We start from the raw sequence: 16,781 nt of genomic DNA, 5'->3' as shown, positions 1-16,781 counted from the left end.
GGCGCCTTAGGCGCCAGTCACATAGAAGAGGATATGTGTTTAAGTGCTTGGGTGCACACTTACCTGATGCAGACCTTGCTGCTTCATCCAGGCCCTCTTGAGGCCTGAATGGGACTACTTTACCTGTAGGACTACTTCACCACCCGGGTGTGGTCGGGGAAGGATACATACCTGAATGGTGGAAGGATACATACCAGGAACTTCTTCCAAGGCTATTTAAACCCCACCCGAACAGCCACACGTGCTTCGCGTTGTTCTGCACCTAGCAGCTGGACGCTCACCGTGTCAGCTCCTGCATCCTGACTTCAGCCACGCCTGCCAGCACCCTGGGACACCTGCAAGGGGAGAAAGGAAGAGAATAGGAGAAGAAAAGCCCTTACCTGCTAAATCTGCATCCCGGAGTCATTTCTCCAACGGCCCTGAAAAGGAAGACATCATTTTAAAGGCATTTCGTTTCGATCGCTGCAGCGCTGCATTTTACTCACCTTGGCAAGGCGCTTCCATCTTCAGCAGCAATCTTCCGGATTCAGCTACGCCCCGGCGCCTAGAGGATAAAAAACAAGAACAAAGGTCAGAGGGAGAAAAGGAATAAGGAAAGCTCAGTTTCCTTTTAAGTCTTACCTGTTGGATTATTCCCACTGCATTTCGGGTCCTGCCGCTTCCTGGCATCTCCGGACCCCGGCCCCTATGGGGAAAAAGACATAAGCATTAGCGCTTGCTGCAATTAGACAACAAACATTATTATTAAGCTTGAACTTTTGAACAGAACTTTTACAGTGCCTTACCTGAACAGTCAAGCTTACCTGAACTCCCATCAATCCTCAATCCAGTGAAGTAACTGGGTTTCAACGCGCCCCTGCATCAGAAGCAGGATGTAGAGCTCATCCTTCCAAACCCTAAGGTGAGGCTTCACGGGAAATCGTGGAGGAGGTATCGTGGAGGGTTGGAAGGGAGTGGGAGGCTTGAGCATTGTTCCACAGTTGGTAATACTCCCTTTTCACGCACAGGAGGGTATCCAACGAGCCAGGGAAGCCAGAATAGAGGGGCCCTTCCTGTCCATCTTCAGAGTTCTGCGCCTTCGACGCCGCGCCTCCGTGGGAACCAGGTGAGCGTTACAAAAGCTAATATATACAGCATAGGGGTCCATGGGCACCCCTGTCTGGTGCCCCTGCCTAGTTGCTATCTTTCAGAAATCACCGCTCCTGTTTTGACCCTGGCCAACGGCTCGCTATATAACATCTTTGCCCACCTTATGTATCCAGGCCCCATACCATAACCCGCCAAGGCTGCCAGTAACCATGGCCACTTGACAGAATCAAAAGCCTTCACAGCGTCTAAGGACACTATCGCCATTTCGCCATCATTCTTACACCCCCATTCAACAACCCGATGGAGTCGCCTATGGTTATGAGTTATGTTCCTGTTCGGGACATACCCTGTCTGGTCTGGGTGTATCAGCTTGCCAATGACCCTACGCAGTCTGCTTGCCAGGACAGCTGTCAATATCTTGCTGTCTTAGTTCAGCATTGAGAGCGGCCTATATCATCCACAGCTGTGTCCAGGCTTATTAGGCTTGGGAAGCGGTATTATTAGCGCTTCTCTAAGTGACTCTGGCAGCCGCCCTATCTCAAATGCTTCATTTAGCATATCCAGCATCGGGGGGAGCACTTCTGCCTTATAAACTTTATAAAACTCGCTTGGAAAGCCATCTGCCCCCGGGGTCTTGCTAATAGGTAGCTGCCTCACTACTTCTTCCAGCTCCTCCATGGTAATCGGTGCATCTAGTTCCTCTTTCTTCAATGCTTATTGTTGGTAGACCTATATCATTTAGTGTCTCTTATCTCTCCACAACTGCTTCCCTCCACATCCCCGTATAGGTCCCTGTAATAATTAGCAAACTCCAAATTAACTTCCTCCTGAGTATCAGCTACACTGCCATCTTCTCTTGCAATTGTCCTGATGGTGGGCCTGGGGACCTCGCTTTTGTATAACCATGCCAAGAGCCTTCCCGTTTTATCACCTCCCGCATGCTGTCTTTCAACATATTTCTTATAATTAAGGTTTGACAGTCTATCCCACAGCTCCGCACATGTCTGTTGCCATTTGAGTATCAACTCCATGTCTATCCCCGTATCATCTTTTCCCTTCAGCGCCTCTTCCAATTCCCTTTCTGCATTATTTAGATCAGCCAGAATTCCCCCTTGCAGGCCTTTAGATTTTGCTATGGCTATGCCCCGCAGCACCACCTTAAAAGCTTCCCATAGCGTGCTCGCTGAGTCCACACTGCCCGTATTCATCTCAAAGTAATTTATAATCTCCTCCCTTATATCTTCTCTAAAAAAGGGGTCTTTGAGTGCCTCTGCCCAGAGGCACCACGTCGGTATCCTTGCTCTTGGGGGGAGGTATTGCCAGCTAACTACCAGGGGCGAGTGGTCCGACAGTACGCATGCCTTATATTCTACTTGCACTACCGCTGCCACAGTTTCAGACGTGACAAAGACGTAGTCCAGCCTTGTATGCAGCTGATGTGGGGCAGAGTAATGCGAGTACTGCCTTTCATGGGGATGTTTCACTCTCCATATGCCCACAAGGCCAAAGTCGTCTAGCAGTGTCTGTAACGCTTTTGCTGCTGGAACAGGTCTAACAAACCTCTGGTCTGATCTGTCTATCATAGGGCTTAATATACAGTTGAAATCACCTCCCCAAATCACCGCGAATCCCATGCACATACTAAGATTAGTACTCAGGGCTCTGAAATATGTCGCCGTGTTCTGATTGGGGGCATAAGTGTTAACAATGCATACATCCTTATTCTCCACCAGTCCCCTCAACATAACCATCCTCCCGTCTACTTCCGCAGTTTCTTGCAACTTGTAAAATGGGACATGCGGTGCCACCCAGATAAGCACGCCTCTGGCATATGCAGAGTATGTCGAGCCTACTACGACCCCTTTCCATTTCTTCACAACTGTTTCCAGCTTTTCCCGCGTCAAGTGAGTCTCCTGTAGCAGTGCAATGTCTATCTTTTGTCTACGCAAGTATAACATCACTTTGTTCCTTTTTAAATAACTATTGAGGCCTCTGACGTTCCATGTAATTATTTTAAGGTCCCCCATGGCATGTTAGTAGTCCTGTTCCCCCTCCGCCAATGCAGGCCAGATCCTTTTTCCATTTCTGACTATATAGGCTTGCTCCCCAAAACCAACTACCCATAACTACAACCACCCCACACAACCCTCCCACCCTCCACCTTACCCTCCCCCCAACTTCCCATACTCCCTTCTCACAACCCCTCCCACCCCCAACAACACCCCACTCAACTGTTGCCCAGCTCCATCCCTGGATCTCAGGCTCCCCCGCATCTAGCTCTTTCTGGCTCGCGCCTATACTCGAAGCCCTGCAGGGTGAGGTCGTCCTAGTGACCAACCTTCTACAACTACAATTATTACTCGGGGGGACTAGGGTGATTGTGTCTTGCCGCTCCTATATGCAACAGTTTAATTACACATTACTACCCAATCTGCGCATGTGTGTGCATTACTATATTCCAATCTCTTAAATGAACAATGTCAAGGGTATCCCAGCAGAGTATGAGCTTACTCAGTCACCTCCCTTACTCTGAAACACTATCAGTGTCTCCGCTGGGATACTCGCTCTGCATCCCCTCAATATATTGCAATGCCCCATCACTTATCGTGTTCCCCTCGCGCTGGTTCCGCATCTTGTTCCGGGCAGCCTTGAAGGTCCAGCCATGTCGTTACTACTTCCGGGGTGTCAAAAAAAGTGCATCTTGCCCTTGTGCTGCACTTTCAATTTTGCAGGGTACAGAAGCATGTATTTTATTCCCGCTATGCGCAGTCTCCTCTTGACTGCAACGTAGCTGTACCGCTGCCTCTGGACTAGCATTGTATAGTCAGGGTACGTTGTGATAGCGCATGAAGCCCTTTCAATCGTTCATCCTTTGCGGAAGTAGTTGAGTATCTTCTCGCAATCTTTATAATTCAATATTTTCGTAATTATCGGCCGGGGGGGTGCCCCAGGCTTCGGTCTCCTCATAAGGGCTCTGTGCGCGTGCGCTCCACTGCAAAATCTTGTGAAAGTTTTTCAGCCCCTATTTCTTGCAGCAGTAGGTTCTCAACATAGTCTGTAGGGTCTTGGCCTTCCTCACCCTCCGGCAGTCCGACCACGTGGATGTTGTTCCTCTATGCTCTCCCTTCCACCTCCTCTGCCCGATTCTCCAGGTTAGCTACCTGTTGCTCCAGCACGTGAACGTCCTTTGCATTGCTGCTACTAGTGTCCGTGTTGATGTTCACTGCACTTTCCAAGCTACTCGTTCTCTCTGCCAACGCCCTAACATCCTGTCTCAGCAAGGCGACATCGATGCCCACTGCATCTATCTTAGCCTCCAGGGAAGTGCGCAAGTCTGCCATCGCTAACCCCCATGAATCTTTTAGTTCCGTGATAGCTGCCAGAATCTGGTGGTTTTCGATGGTTGTGGTGCTCTCCATCGGTGCTGACGCGCCCTTGAGTGCTGTGGTCGCAGGAAACAACTGCGTCTTGGCAAATGCTTCCATAGTGGACTGTTTACTCTTACTCTTGGTTGTGGTCCCTCTTCCCGCCATCTTGTAGCCACAGATAGATGTCTGAGGTTGCTTGGTCTCTGACGTGTCGGCTCCGCACTTCTGTTTTGATGCAAACCCAGGTCCAAGAAAGTTGACCAGGAGAGCTTCTGTATAGGCTTGCCTTCGCCGGGCTATTCCTGGAGTGGGTTGTGCTCTTCCACGTATTGGTTCATTTTATTGATCGCAGGGATAAGTTTTCCTTTTGCCGTAGGCACCTGACTTTTGGGCTCTCTGCATAATGTGCACCGTTGGGTATGTCTTCAGCAATCTTCCTCGCATACTACCATATGCCGTGCTTCTCTGTGATGCCGGTTGCTCTTAGGCTCTGTCTCATCACACTTTAGTGTACCATTGGGCAGTGCCTACCAGCACAACAGTTCCATGCACCATGCCCCCATGGCGCCTCATATGTATACTCGCTGGCTCACCTTCCCAGTTGTGTTATGGCTGAGTTCATCGTAACCGACACACAGTGAGCCACTATCCCAAAATCCATTTGACATATAACTGCACCTTCACACTTCCATGCGGGCCTGTTAATTATGGCCAGTTTAGCGCTCAGTTGGGGGCCAAATGCTCCAGGTCAATGAGTCCCACATGCTGTAGTACGGCGCACATTCGTTCTGTGCAGCTAAATCGTGTCTATACTATAACCGAGTTCCGGTTATGGCCTGCGGCGGAGCCCCTCGCTTCAATAACAAAGGGAAATGTTTCCCGTCCCGCTGTGTGCCAGTCCTTCACGGGCCACCTATGTGAACTGCCGCTCGCTGGTCTCCCCTTGTTGTGCCGGCTTCCACTCTAAAACTTTCTCGTGCTGGTTGCAGAGCCTTCAGTCCCCCACCGAGCCCATCACATTTACTGCTTGCTCCGTATCACACCAGCTGTTCTATTTGTTCAGCCGAGCAGCGGAGCCTCACTGTAAATTCGGCTTTGTGTAATCACAACATAACACGCTTGATAATTGCCTGGATTCTGCTTATCCACTCTTCGGGTCTCCTCGCGTCTCCTACTGCTATATTGTATCTTTGTTCCGCCTCGCCAGTCATTTCATTCGATTTCCCATCCGAGGCCCCTCAATGCTTTTATTTCATTACCCGCAGGCAGCGGGAGCCGCGCATCAAGTCATTTGGTGTGGCCGAGGGGGGCTACTTCGTCTCCGCGCTTCGTCAACCGGCTCCGCTCACGGTTGTTATCCGCTTCACGTGTTTTGCCTCCCTCGATCCGCCTCTGTAATTTCTTCCCCACAGGTCGTTAGAGGAGCAGGGGATCAGCACGTCTTCTTAGTGGCAGGGCTTCGATGTACGCGGTACGCTTGTATCCGCTTGGCCGCTCTGCAGCTACGGCCGTTTATCCTTTGTTCGCTGCCATTTTAGATACAATTTTATCATTGCAGCTAGGCACCTCGGAGTCCTCTATCTCGCTGATGTTTGCACAGCGGGCTTCAATCTTCTTAGATCTGGTAGCACATACGTTCCCACGCACGCGTTTCTCTTTTGGTAGCAATTTGGCAGGTATTAAGTGCATTTCCTTAAGGATCAGTGTCGGATCATAGGAGCAGCTCTCGCCCGCATGTTCTAATCCATGGCTGGTAAGCCATGCCCCCCCCCCCAGAAAGCACTGTTAAATAGGTTGTCTCCCATCATCAGGGGGTGAGTGCATTTCTCTAAGAGTATGTTAACATAAGAAACTGTGGTAGCTCAGACACAGGAGGTGGACAACTGGACATTTTTAAAGACTCCCACATGTATTAAAGGAAAAGAAAATGCCTCACCTAGCTCTACTTCTAAGGTGGAGGCTCACTAATCTGCGGCATATCAAAAGGGTGCTCACTGGGACGTCTCACATTAATCCATTTAGTCCTCCATCCAAATCTGTGCTACCCTGCTGGCTGTTCATACGACTAACAAAGGAAACAGAAAGATTTAGCTTAGAGAAGTGTTTTTAAACCCATTTCTTGGCCTGTGCTGGTTGGAGCATGACCCTACCCCCAGTCCCCCCGGCCCCCCAAAATGTGTCTCTCAAATCATCATGTTCTTTTGGGTTTTTCCAGGCTCTTAGCCTGCTTGCACAGTTCAAAATCCAAGTTCAAATGTCTCTTGGTTTCTCTTCTGATTTCCATGCCTATGTCTAGTTGTACAATTCCCAAAAAGTTCCTTGATTTTCTACATCGAAGGGGACTCCTGACCCCTTCACACAAAGCGTTATTCAAGATGAGAAGTCTGTTCCTTAAGTATACAATTTGACTCTGCAGAGCCCTTGGTGTTTATTGTGATCAGGTACAGTGTTTCTCCTGCTTTGACTTTGGTTACCCCTCATTGGTTATTGGGTTCGGGTTCACCCCTTGGGCGTTTCTTGTGCTTTCTTATAGCCCTCTGACCCCGGACCCTCACATAGGGTACTCTGATACTCTATCTGGTTTCTCATTAATCTCGCTCCTTTCCAGAGTTCTACTGGCCTCCTTCCTCTCCTCACTGTGACTTTTGCCAGCTTGTTTGCTGTGCTCTTTTACAGGGGTGGCAGTCACCCGGCTTCTCGGGTCCGGGTCATCGGTTCCCTGGTTGTGCTCCTTTGTCTAAACTCTGCAGTTAAGGCTCATCCATATTCTGCTTTGGTACCAGTCCGGTCTTACAGCATTGAAGACCTTGGCATCTGGGACACTTGGCCCACCTGGGTTCAGTGGTGTTCCAAAGGCTCTCCGCCCTCCTCCTATTCGATGTGGTCCTGCTTCAAGGATGTCCTGGCTCTGCACTGTAGTGCAGTCTGCGACGGAGCACAGTGTTGCTTGGGCTAGTTCCTTCCCTGTGACTGGTTTGTTCTGCAGCTACTCCTCCCTTCCAGGTAAGGGTCTCTGCCATTTTACATCCATCTCTGTAAGGAGAGACCCAACACCATTGGGTCTGAGTTTTGGTAATCATGGAAGGGTCAGCAACCAAATAAGGCACATTTTAAAAGGGCACTGTACATTGATATTGTGACTATCCCTCATATAGCCAATAAAGGCTTCTTGTAACTTTGATGTTAAGGTGAATTTTACAGAATTGTCAACTGGAGATTCCTTGTCCCCTAAGCCGGGGGGCGGGGGCGCACGTTCCTGGGGTGTTTGGGGGATGTCACCCCCAATGGGACCCCTCTTACCCTGGGAAGTATTTTGCACAGCTGGCTCACATGCTTAGTCCCAAAGGGGTGGCTCCCTTTGGGGAGAAGGGACTAACTCTTAAGTGGTTTGTCACATAACGCACGCTGTACGCCTAGTGGGACTTCTAAGAATTTGCAAGGACTGAAACTTTGGGTTGCCTAAGTTCTTGATCCACAATCCCCAGCAGAGTGAACACCTATTTGCAATTTATTTGGAGAGCTTTTTTGTCCGTTTACTCAAAACAAAGGAAATTAGGACACCTATCCAGTTCTTTGTGTTTTATAGCCAACAAAAGAAGGGTGAGTTAGTATCACAAAGGCAACTTTAAGCAAATGGGTTGTACACTTTATAGGATGGTTTCTGCATTAGCTAACAAGATGTTTCAATGCAAAACAAAGCTCATTCCACAAGAGCTGCAGGATGTGTTTTTAGTGTATCTAATATTAGCAATGCAGCTACCTGGTACTTGGTTCACTTGTTCAGAAAGTATTACTCTTTTGGCACTGCAACCAGAGTAGATTCTTTAATGCTACAGGTGGTTGTGGAAAAATATCACTATTCCAATAAAATACCGATCTTCCCTCAAGTAAGCAAAAGTACTTGGTATTCTATGCACAGCATGCTTATTAAAATAAGACGCATGCGCAAAAGGACAACATACTTAACCTAGAACAATATTTTTGCAGCTGTCTCCATTTTAGATTCAAGTGACCAACACGCAGCTCCAGAAGGTTGGCTCAGTAGTCACTGATTTCTATTTTAACTGTTAATAGTATTTTGTGTAGAAAGAGATGCCAAAGTGTTTTCTCAGGCAATTGAACATTAATGTTTCCCCAGAACTATACTTAAAAGGTAAATAACATATTCTTCTGAAGGGAGTGATGGATAATAGCACAGTCCCTGCAATCATGCAGTGGTGTTGGATGGGGCTGAAAGGAGATGTGTTTTGTGTATCGCGTGTGCCTCTATCTGTGTGAAGAGATTGGACTTGGGCCTTTGTTGTACCTGTTTCTTGGATTTGTGCTGGTCTTGCTCATGGATAAAAGAATAAATCTAATGGATAATTACATATTGTATGTTTCTTCTTCCTCAGATGAGGGAGCTCCCCTCCCTGGAGAGCCCATGGAGTATTAGCCCAGAGGACGAACTGCATCGTGTTGACCTGCGGGGGACACACCTAGTGTTCAGCATTGATCCCAAGGGCTGTGAGGATGTGGATGATGCACTCTCCATCAGGACCTTGGCCAATGAAAATTTTGAGCTTGGCGTTCACATAGCTGATGTCACCCACTTTGTGGCGACCAATTCCCAGACTGATATTGAGGCCCGCACAAGGTAATCTTTTCTGGCTGTGACAAGCCACTGTGTTTCTTTGTGGACATTGGTAGCATGGCTAGTGTAACTGTTTAGATCTTGTAGAAAATTGGAAAAACAACAGTGCAGGTATCCTGCAGCCACTCTTGTTCATGATGTTATAAATCATGCACACAATGTTAGTGGGTCACAGAACTAATTAACAGTAGAGACTCACAAGGACTTTGTAGGGTATACAAATATAACAGTATGTTTCCCAAGCCTACTGCTTGCTTGTCATGGCTCTTCAAAATTCACTGAAAAGGTCTGTTTTGCATGGAGGGCCCCACAGTTTACTGAGGCACGAGCAAAAATATGGGCTAAATTAGTCACTGCTAACAAATGCCTGTTCAGCAGAATGCATGGTCAGAAAACCTATTTTCTTAAGATATGTAAGTTTGTCTTTATTTTTTACATCTCCTGCTATGACCCATATTTAACGTTATATTCAGGTGTTAAAACTGGCATTTTGTACGCTGGACAAAAATGATTAATCAGGCCATCCCTCAATAAGGTTTCCTTCACCTCCAGGTGCAAGATCAGATTCTACAAGTTATTCTTGCTTTTAGAAAGGGTATCTCCAGAGAGCTAGAAGGTGGAACACTTGGTTGGTTATTAATATTATTTGTAAAATATATATAGATTTTGAATTGCATTTTCCGATAGGGATATGGGTTTGACCCCATCAAGCGAGTGGCCAAGGGCCCCTCTCAATTTTGGGTTGGCAGCCTACTAGTACCACGCCAGAGCTAGACCTGTCCCATAGGAAGGAGCTTAGGGGACACCTGGGCTGGCTTCCTACCACTCCTGAGAGATGTTCAGAGAGACTACTGTTACCAGAATGCACCCGACACCATAGACCTCTGGGATGAATAATAGTTCCCAAGAAGCAGCACAGTTTGGAGAAAAACTAGAAATATCAAAATGCACATGGTCCTTTATGGACAAGACCTGTGCTGGAACAGGAGGAACATTCTGGTTATCTGAACAGAAGATCACTAGGCTTCCCCATTCTGGAGCTGGGTGGGAGACCAAAAACCTCCCCCACAAATTCCAGACTGGCTGTAGGATAGCAGTGGTGCTTCGGCTAGACCTGAACCAGCAGGGAGCTGCCAAGCACTAGGGTAGATCAGGGAGCCCTCCCACAAACCTTTTTCTACAAGGCCTTCCTTGATCTAAGGGGAGAATAGAAAAGCAATGACCAGTGCCTACATGGACTGCATGGCAAAGAGGAGGCTGAAAAGGGGGTGGGACATAAGGTCCTTAGGAACACTTCTGAGGGACATCCTGAGGGGATAGGTCAGAGATTGGCCCAGAGAAGCAGCTGTCTCTGGTAACCAATGGGAGCATTGTGGGGCCAGTGTGCTTGTTGAGACATTCATCAAGCAATACATATTTACTTCCCTGCCCTCGTCCTTTGCCACATCCCAGCAGTTGGCTGAAGCAGCATGGCAGCCACTTCATCAATGAAATGCACATTGTTAGGGAGAATTCTCTCTTTAGGCTGAATTTCCTAACCTTGTGAGTCCCCCAGCAGCTTTGCTGGATTTCTGGAGTTTGTTTTTTTCTCCTGCCAAGAGTGAGACTCTTTTTCTCCCACTCTTGGACATGATTCATGGTGTTCCTTTGACTGTTTGTGTTTTATGGGCTATGGGGTCCTTTACTCCATAGGGTCTCATGTGTTTTTACTATGTGTGTTACACAGCACCCTCTGTGCAGTGACACAGGGGTGTCATAGTGACACCCCACCATAGACTCCATACCCTGGGACCGACTGTCTCCCAGGGCATGTAAAGTCACCATTGGCTTTACTAGTCCCAAATTATTAACAGAAACCAGTACAAACCATCATATTGTGGACGTACTGGTCGGGGCAATTCGATTGCCCCGGTGTCTGTTAGTCGAGGGGGCACGTATCCGTCCCCCCTGATCGAGTTTTGGCTGGTGGCAGTGGATACTACTTTTTGTATTCGACCGCAAATATATCCCTATGGGATTTTCCCATTGTTCGAGGCTACCAACTTTAATTATTTAATTCTCATAGCCTCGAACATACCGCCGGTTTATTTATTTAATATTAATTTGCCGGTTGGTATTTTTTGCCAGGACTCGATTCTAAAAGGCGTTTGTGTTCTCTTCTGTGTCTCCAACCCAAGTCGAGCCCTTTGTTCCACTTTTTGGCGGGGCTTCTCCACAGAAGCCTCCAAAAGTGGTGCCACTCTGTCTGGGTACCACAGGGGGTGTGGGAGGCGGTTTAGGCACCCTGGACTGAGTTACCTTGGTAACTCAAGTCGCACTCTCGTGTGATTGGCCCAAGTGGTGAGCCGGCCTGCTCACCACTTAGCATGTTTGATTGACAGCTTGGCTGAGTGAATGGGGATGTGCTGCATAAAAGCAGGGCTTTGGGGACTGGAACTTCAGAAGTCGCCACAGGACCTGAGAATCCGACGAGGGAGAAGCTGAGCCGACCTGCCACGACGACCCCACCGGTGGAGCCTTGCGGAACGGACTCACCACTTCCCAACGACAGAGAAGATCTCCCGGCTGGAGAGGCTTCTTCCCCTGACTGGTGGGCACAACCAGTTTACCTTCTTTTTCTCGCAGCCCAGGACGTCTTGTGGTCGAATTGCCCGTGCCAAGCACCCCGGCAACCGGATAGCCACTTACCACCTTTTACCTGAGAACTCTGCGGTTGGTTTCTTCCCTGGCAGTGCAACGGACTCCTGTCTTCCTCCCCGACGAGATCCTCTCTTCCCCCGGATGAAGCACCGACTTGCATCCACTGCCAGGAACAACTGCCCCCGCTGGAGTATTCTCACCACTTTAAGGTACCGTGTCCGCCAGGCCTCCCTTTCTAAAGATTGCTACAAGGTAATAATAATCCCTTAACCTTCTGGACTGGGCTGGACGCCTTGACCTTCTAACTGGTCCCTTTCTTTTGGTCCAACTCTTTTTGAACCTTTGCAAGACTCTTGTGCCCTTCAACCGTGTGACCTTGGGCACATTTCGTTCTGATCCTCTTAAAGTGGATCCGGCCTTCTGAACTCTAACTTCACGGTTTTACTTGCCTCCCTCTCTTGTTGTGTTCTTGTGAAAGTGTTGGGATCTGTTTCAAATTATACTCTGCTTTTCTCTCCCTTCTAAAAACGAATTATTAGAGTGCCATCTGCGTTAAGCGCTCATCGCTGTCTGAAAATAAGTGGGGCTTTACTTAAGACTTGTCTAATATTCTTCTAAGGGAGTGTATATCTTTTAGTGACGTGTTTTGAATTGCTTACTATTAGTGCCTGTGTTTTTCTAGATGTGGTTTTAAATAATTATATCTCTTTTACACCAAGTCCTGGTCAGTTTACTTGTTCTATTGTGTGCTCTTGACCTATTGTGAATGCTCTGTATACTGCCTAACTCTTCTTGAGGGAAGTCTGACTGCTCAGCCACAGCTACCAAGTGAATCTGTGTGGTACAGACTGCTACCAAGTGGGTTTACTGCCAAACACCTGTAGTCTTAAATCTTTTGCAGTGGTCCCAGAGGGAACCCTAACACGCATGAAGCTCCAAAAGCCTGTTGACGTCAAGCTGCTAGATTGCAAACTAGGAAGCGAATATTGATTCTATAATGGAGCAGAAAGAGCAGCAGAGATTAGATCCATTTGTTGGTTCTGGCAAGCATCTGCTTGAAGCTTTAGTACATTTAGAAACAACCTAAATTGTATGGATGGTACCAACTGTAGTATTTTCCTCTGAGTATAGCTAAAATGAATAGTAATGATCATCAAAAGGACGCCAAATTATTTTTGCCCTAGATTTTTTTTTTCTTTCATTCCATGCCAGGAAAATCTTAACTATGTGATTAGTCATTCACACCATACCCAGCTGAACATCAGTTAACCCTTTAATTGCCATGGGTATTTCTCCCCAGTGCCAGGTCCTTTTTTGGTGATTTTGGTATGTGGCCATTCAATGGCTTGTAACTTTTTTGTTACATGAGATATCTCGGCCAAATTTGGCTCCTTTTTTTCCCACATGTAGGCGGTCGTAACGCCACCCAGGAATCCCAGGTTGCTGTAGAGGGGTGAGAGAAAATAAGCAAAAAGGGCGAAATTTATGGGTTTTTTCAAAGAAATGCCAATAAAATGATGTACAAAGAATCCTGTGGTTTTTTCCTTGTACGAGCTAGGAACAAATGGTTTGCTGTGCTGAGTTCCCCGATTTCCTGGCTTTCAGGAACAGGTTGAGTGGAAATGGAAAAAAAATATTTTGATGTGGTTATCAAGCGTTTTGTGAGAGGTAGGCGATTTTGGCCATTTTTGCCAATTGGACATGCATGGACGGAATGGAAGAAAAGGGCAGGAAAGCCAAATTGGAGGACAGAAAGGCATATATTTCTGAAAAGTAGACAAAATTCCAAGTTTAGGAAGGGGTGATTTGCATAGGTCAGGCAACAACTAGGTAGGGGAAACTGCCATCGATTGGGGGAAAAGCGGGAAAATGACCGAGAAAAAAAGTATGTTTTGGACATGGTTGGCTTGGTACAGCAATGGCTTCTATGAATTTTGAGAAAAGCAATGCTCCGCTACATTCCCCCGACTCTTGCAGTTAAAAGAGCATACATTTTTTGTAGTGTTTTACAAAACAAGCAATACCACAAGCCAAACGCTGAGCCATGGTACACAGGAGTTTTACGCTCACGGCCTGACCAGACGCATTTAGCATGTGTAAATCGGGAAAACCAATGTGGTGAGGAACCGCAAGCATACATTTTTTGAAAGAGCACAGGCAGACCTTTTCAAGGGTAGGTGACTTGTGCAGGTTACAAAAGTGTATGGTGGCTAAAGCAGCGACTAAATGTAGGTCACATTTGGGAAATGAAAGGGTTGTGAGACAAAGGGCACCAGCAAATGGGTCAGAATGTTATGAAAACCACACAAACTCAACACATGGCCTACCGTCCCGCGTTCCCACAGGTGTCCCGATGAAAATGGTACCTCACATATGTGGGTGCACCTACCTGGCCGCCAAGGGGAAAGCCTAAAACACAAGTAACCCCAAGTCTGTTTTCAGAGCGGAATCTCAGACATTCTGCCGACTGGCACAACATACAGATATGGGCCTCGGGTGTCCAAGCCACCGAGGAAAACGGGGAACCCCATGCATTTCCGAAAAGAGGACACCCGTGGGAATCTGCAGAGGTAGGATTTGCGCACATCGCCCCAGAATTTATTACCCAGACAGCCCCGCAAAGTCCAAAATGTGGGGGGAAAAAAAACGCTTTTTCCGCACATTTCGCTCGGCGCACCCATTGAAACACGCCCCCAACAAAACATGGCAAACCGTCCCGCGTTCCCACAGGTGTCCCGATGAAAACGGTACCTCACGTGTGGGTGCACCTATCTGGGCGCGAAGGAATAAGGCTAAACCAATGCTATCCCCCCCCAAAGGGTTTGGGGAGGCAACCTACAGATTTAGGCCTGGGGTATTTCAGCCACCAAGAAAAACAGGGACCCCTATGCATTTCCGAAAAGAAGACACCCGTGGGAATCCGCAGAGGTATGATTTGTGCTAATTGCCCCAGTATGTATTACCCAGACACCCCTGCAAAGTCCGAAATGTGGGAAAATGAATGCATTTTCCACACATTTTGCTCGGCCCACCCATCGAAACACGCCCCCAACAGTACATGGCCTACCGTCCCACATTCCCACAGGTGTCCCGATGAAAACGGTACCTCACATGTGTAGTTACATCTACCGGGGGCGCAAAAGGAAAAGGGTAACCCACTGGTCACCCCAAGCCTTTCGCCACTGCCCATTGTGTTCATGTGGGCAACCTACAGATTTGGGCCTAGGGCGTCGAAGCCAGCAAGGAAAACAGGGAACCCCATGCATTTTCCAAAAGAGGACACCCCTGGGAATCCACAGAGGTCTGCCTTGCGCAAATTGCCCCAGTTTTTATTAGCCACAATCCCCGACAGTGTGATATTTGCTGGGGAAAAAAACACAATGTTCACTTTGTCTGGGGTTCTGGGTAATAAATTCTGGGCCGCTTCGCGCAAGTCAGACCTCTGCGCATTCCCACGGGTGTCCTCTTTTGGGTAATGCATGGGGTTCCCTGTTTTCCTTTCCTCCAAAGTACGCTGGAAACGGATGGGGCTTTCCAGACGTTTTTTTCTACGGCAATCCCAAATAGGAGCAAGCTGCACTAGCGTGCCTTGCCAAGACACTCCAAAGTGGAGTGACCCAGAGTGCTCCACCCTTCTCCATGGCCCGCCTCAACTAGAGGCGGTGGAGTGGCATTCCTTTCCAAGATGCGCCTGCTTTGGAAGAAATAAGCATTGCGTTACTTTGCAAGGCACACCACGCGCAGAGGTAGCTAGACTGCCTTTTCCTTATGAGGCAGACCTGAAGTGAAAGGTACCGGGGGTGATGTCTCTTCCCCAGGCATGCCTCAAGAAGTGGGGGCAGGACTAGCATTGCTTGCCAAAGCACGCCAAGGGGAATGACCCGCATGGCGCAAATCAAGTACAGGGACCTGTAATGATTACTATTTCGCAGGCATGCCTCCAATGGAAGGAGCCTGATTAGCGTTCCTTTGCAAGTCATGCTTTGAGCTGAGGGATCTAGACTGATGTAAATTTCGTAGGCAGGCCACAAGGGAAAGCTACGGCTGTGGTTGCCTTTCCAAGGCAGGTCTCAAGTGGAGGAAGCAGGACTAGCAATGCTCGTGAATGCACGCTAAATCAAGTGAAGTGAGTTGACATCCTGTTGCATTTTCATTGAAGGTACACCTCCAGGGCAGGGTGCAAGAGTGCCATTCCTTCATAATACATGCACGATTTCAGTGGCTAAGGGTCCCTTTCAAGGAATGATGGGCATTCAGTCGATCTCCCAATAATTTTCCTTTGTGTGATACAAAAGGAAACAAGGCAGAAAGCAGAGGGCAGGCTGGGAAGGTCATTGGGGACTGTACACCCGAGTATCTTTCCTCTTTCCTTGTTTTGTACACACCTTACATTTTCGGTACGGTTGTGCCTTCGTGGCAGTGGGAGGAACATAATCACCAAAGTGTCGCTCTTGCATTCTGGCCACAACTTCGACCTCTGGAAAGGAGGGAATTTGTACATGAACATTAGCCAGAGATTGAACAATTGCTAATTCAAAATCCAAAAAGGAGAGCTTGTTTTCTGGAGTAGCTGCACAGTACACTACATAAGCATTGTATGTTGCCATAGGCACAATGTGTGTGGCTAACTTTTTGTACCAGAAACGCGACTTGCGTTCAGCGTGGTATGACTCAAGCACTTGGTCATTTTTGTCTACTCCACCCATGTACTTGTTGTAATCCAGAATGCAATTGGGCTTCAACACTTGCTGAGTCTGCCTGCGCAGAGGGACATCTGAAGTACTTTCATCATGAATAGTACTTAGCATGTATACGTCCCTTTTGTCGCAGAATTTCACTGCTAACAATTCATCCTGCCGCAATGCCATACATTCTTACACTTCTTACACACAAGTTGTCTGGGGAAGCCTTTGCGGTTACTGCGGATTGTACCGCATGCCAATGTGCCCACATTGAACAATTCCTTGAACAGTGGAATTCCAGTGTAGAAATTGTCTACATACAAATGATGTCCCTTGTGGGGCCAGGGTGTGAGAAGATCCCAAACAATC

The 16,781-nt window shown here is 47.9% G+C and overlaps 1 protein-coding gene across 5 annotated transcripts in view; it reads left to right on the top strand.

Annotated features, from left to right (window-relative positions):
- The window catches only part of DIS3L (DIS3 like exosome 3'-5' exoribonuclease), a 1,101,103-nt gene that overhangs the window by 568,952 nt on the left and 515,370 nt on the right, over nucleotides 1-16,781 (top strand). For all 5 annotated transcript variants that reach the window (XM_069624265.1, XM_069624266.1, XM_069624267.1 and 2 more), the window contains one exon: nucleotides 8,852-9,093. In XM_069624265.1, coding sequence (XP_069480366.1) covers nucleotides 8,852-9,093 — 242 coding nt within the window. The remainder of the gene's footprint in view (nucleotides 1-8,851; nucleotides 9,094-16,781) is intronic.

The sequence above is a fragment of the Ambystoma mexicanum genome, chromosome 11 (genome assembly GCF_040938575.1).
Source record: "Ambystoma mexicanum isolate Mex_15411 chromosome 11, UKY_AmexF1_1, whole genome shotgun sequence".
NCBI lineage: Eukaryota > Metazoa > Chordata > Amphibia > Caudata > Ambystomatidae > Ambystoma > Ambystoma mexicanum.
This window is presented reverse-complemented; position numbering and strand designations above follow the sequence as displayed.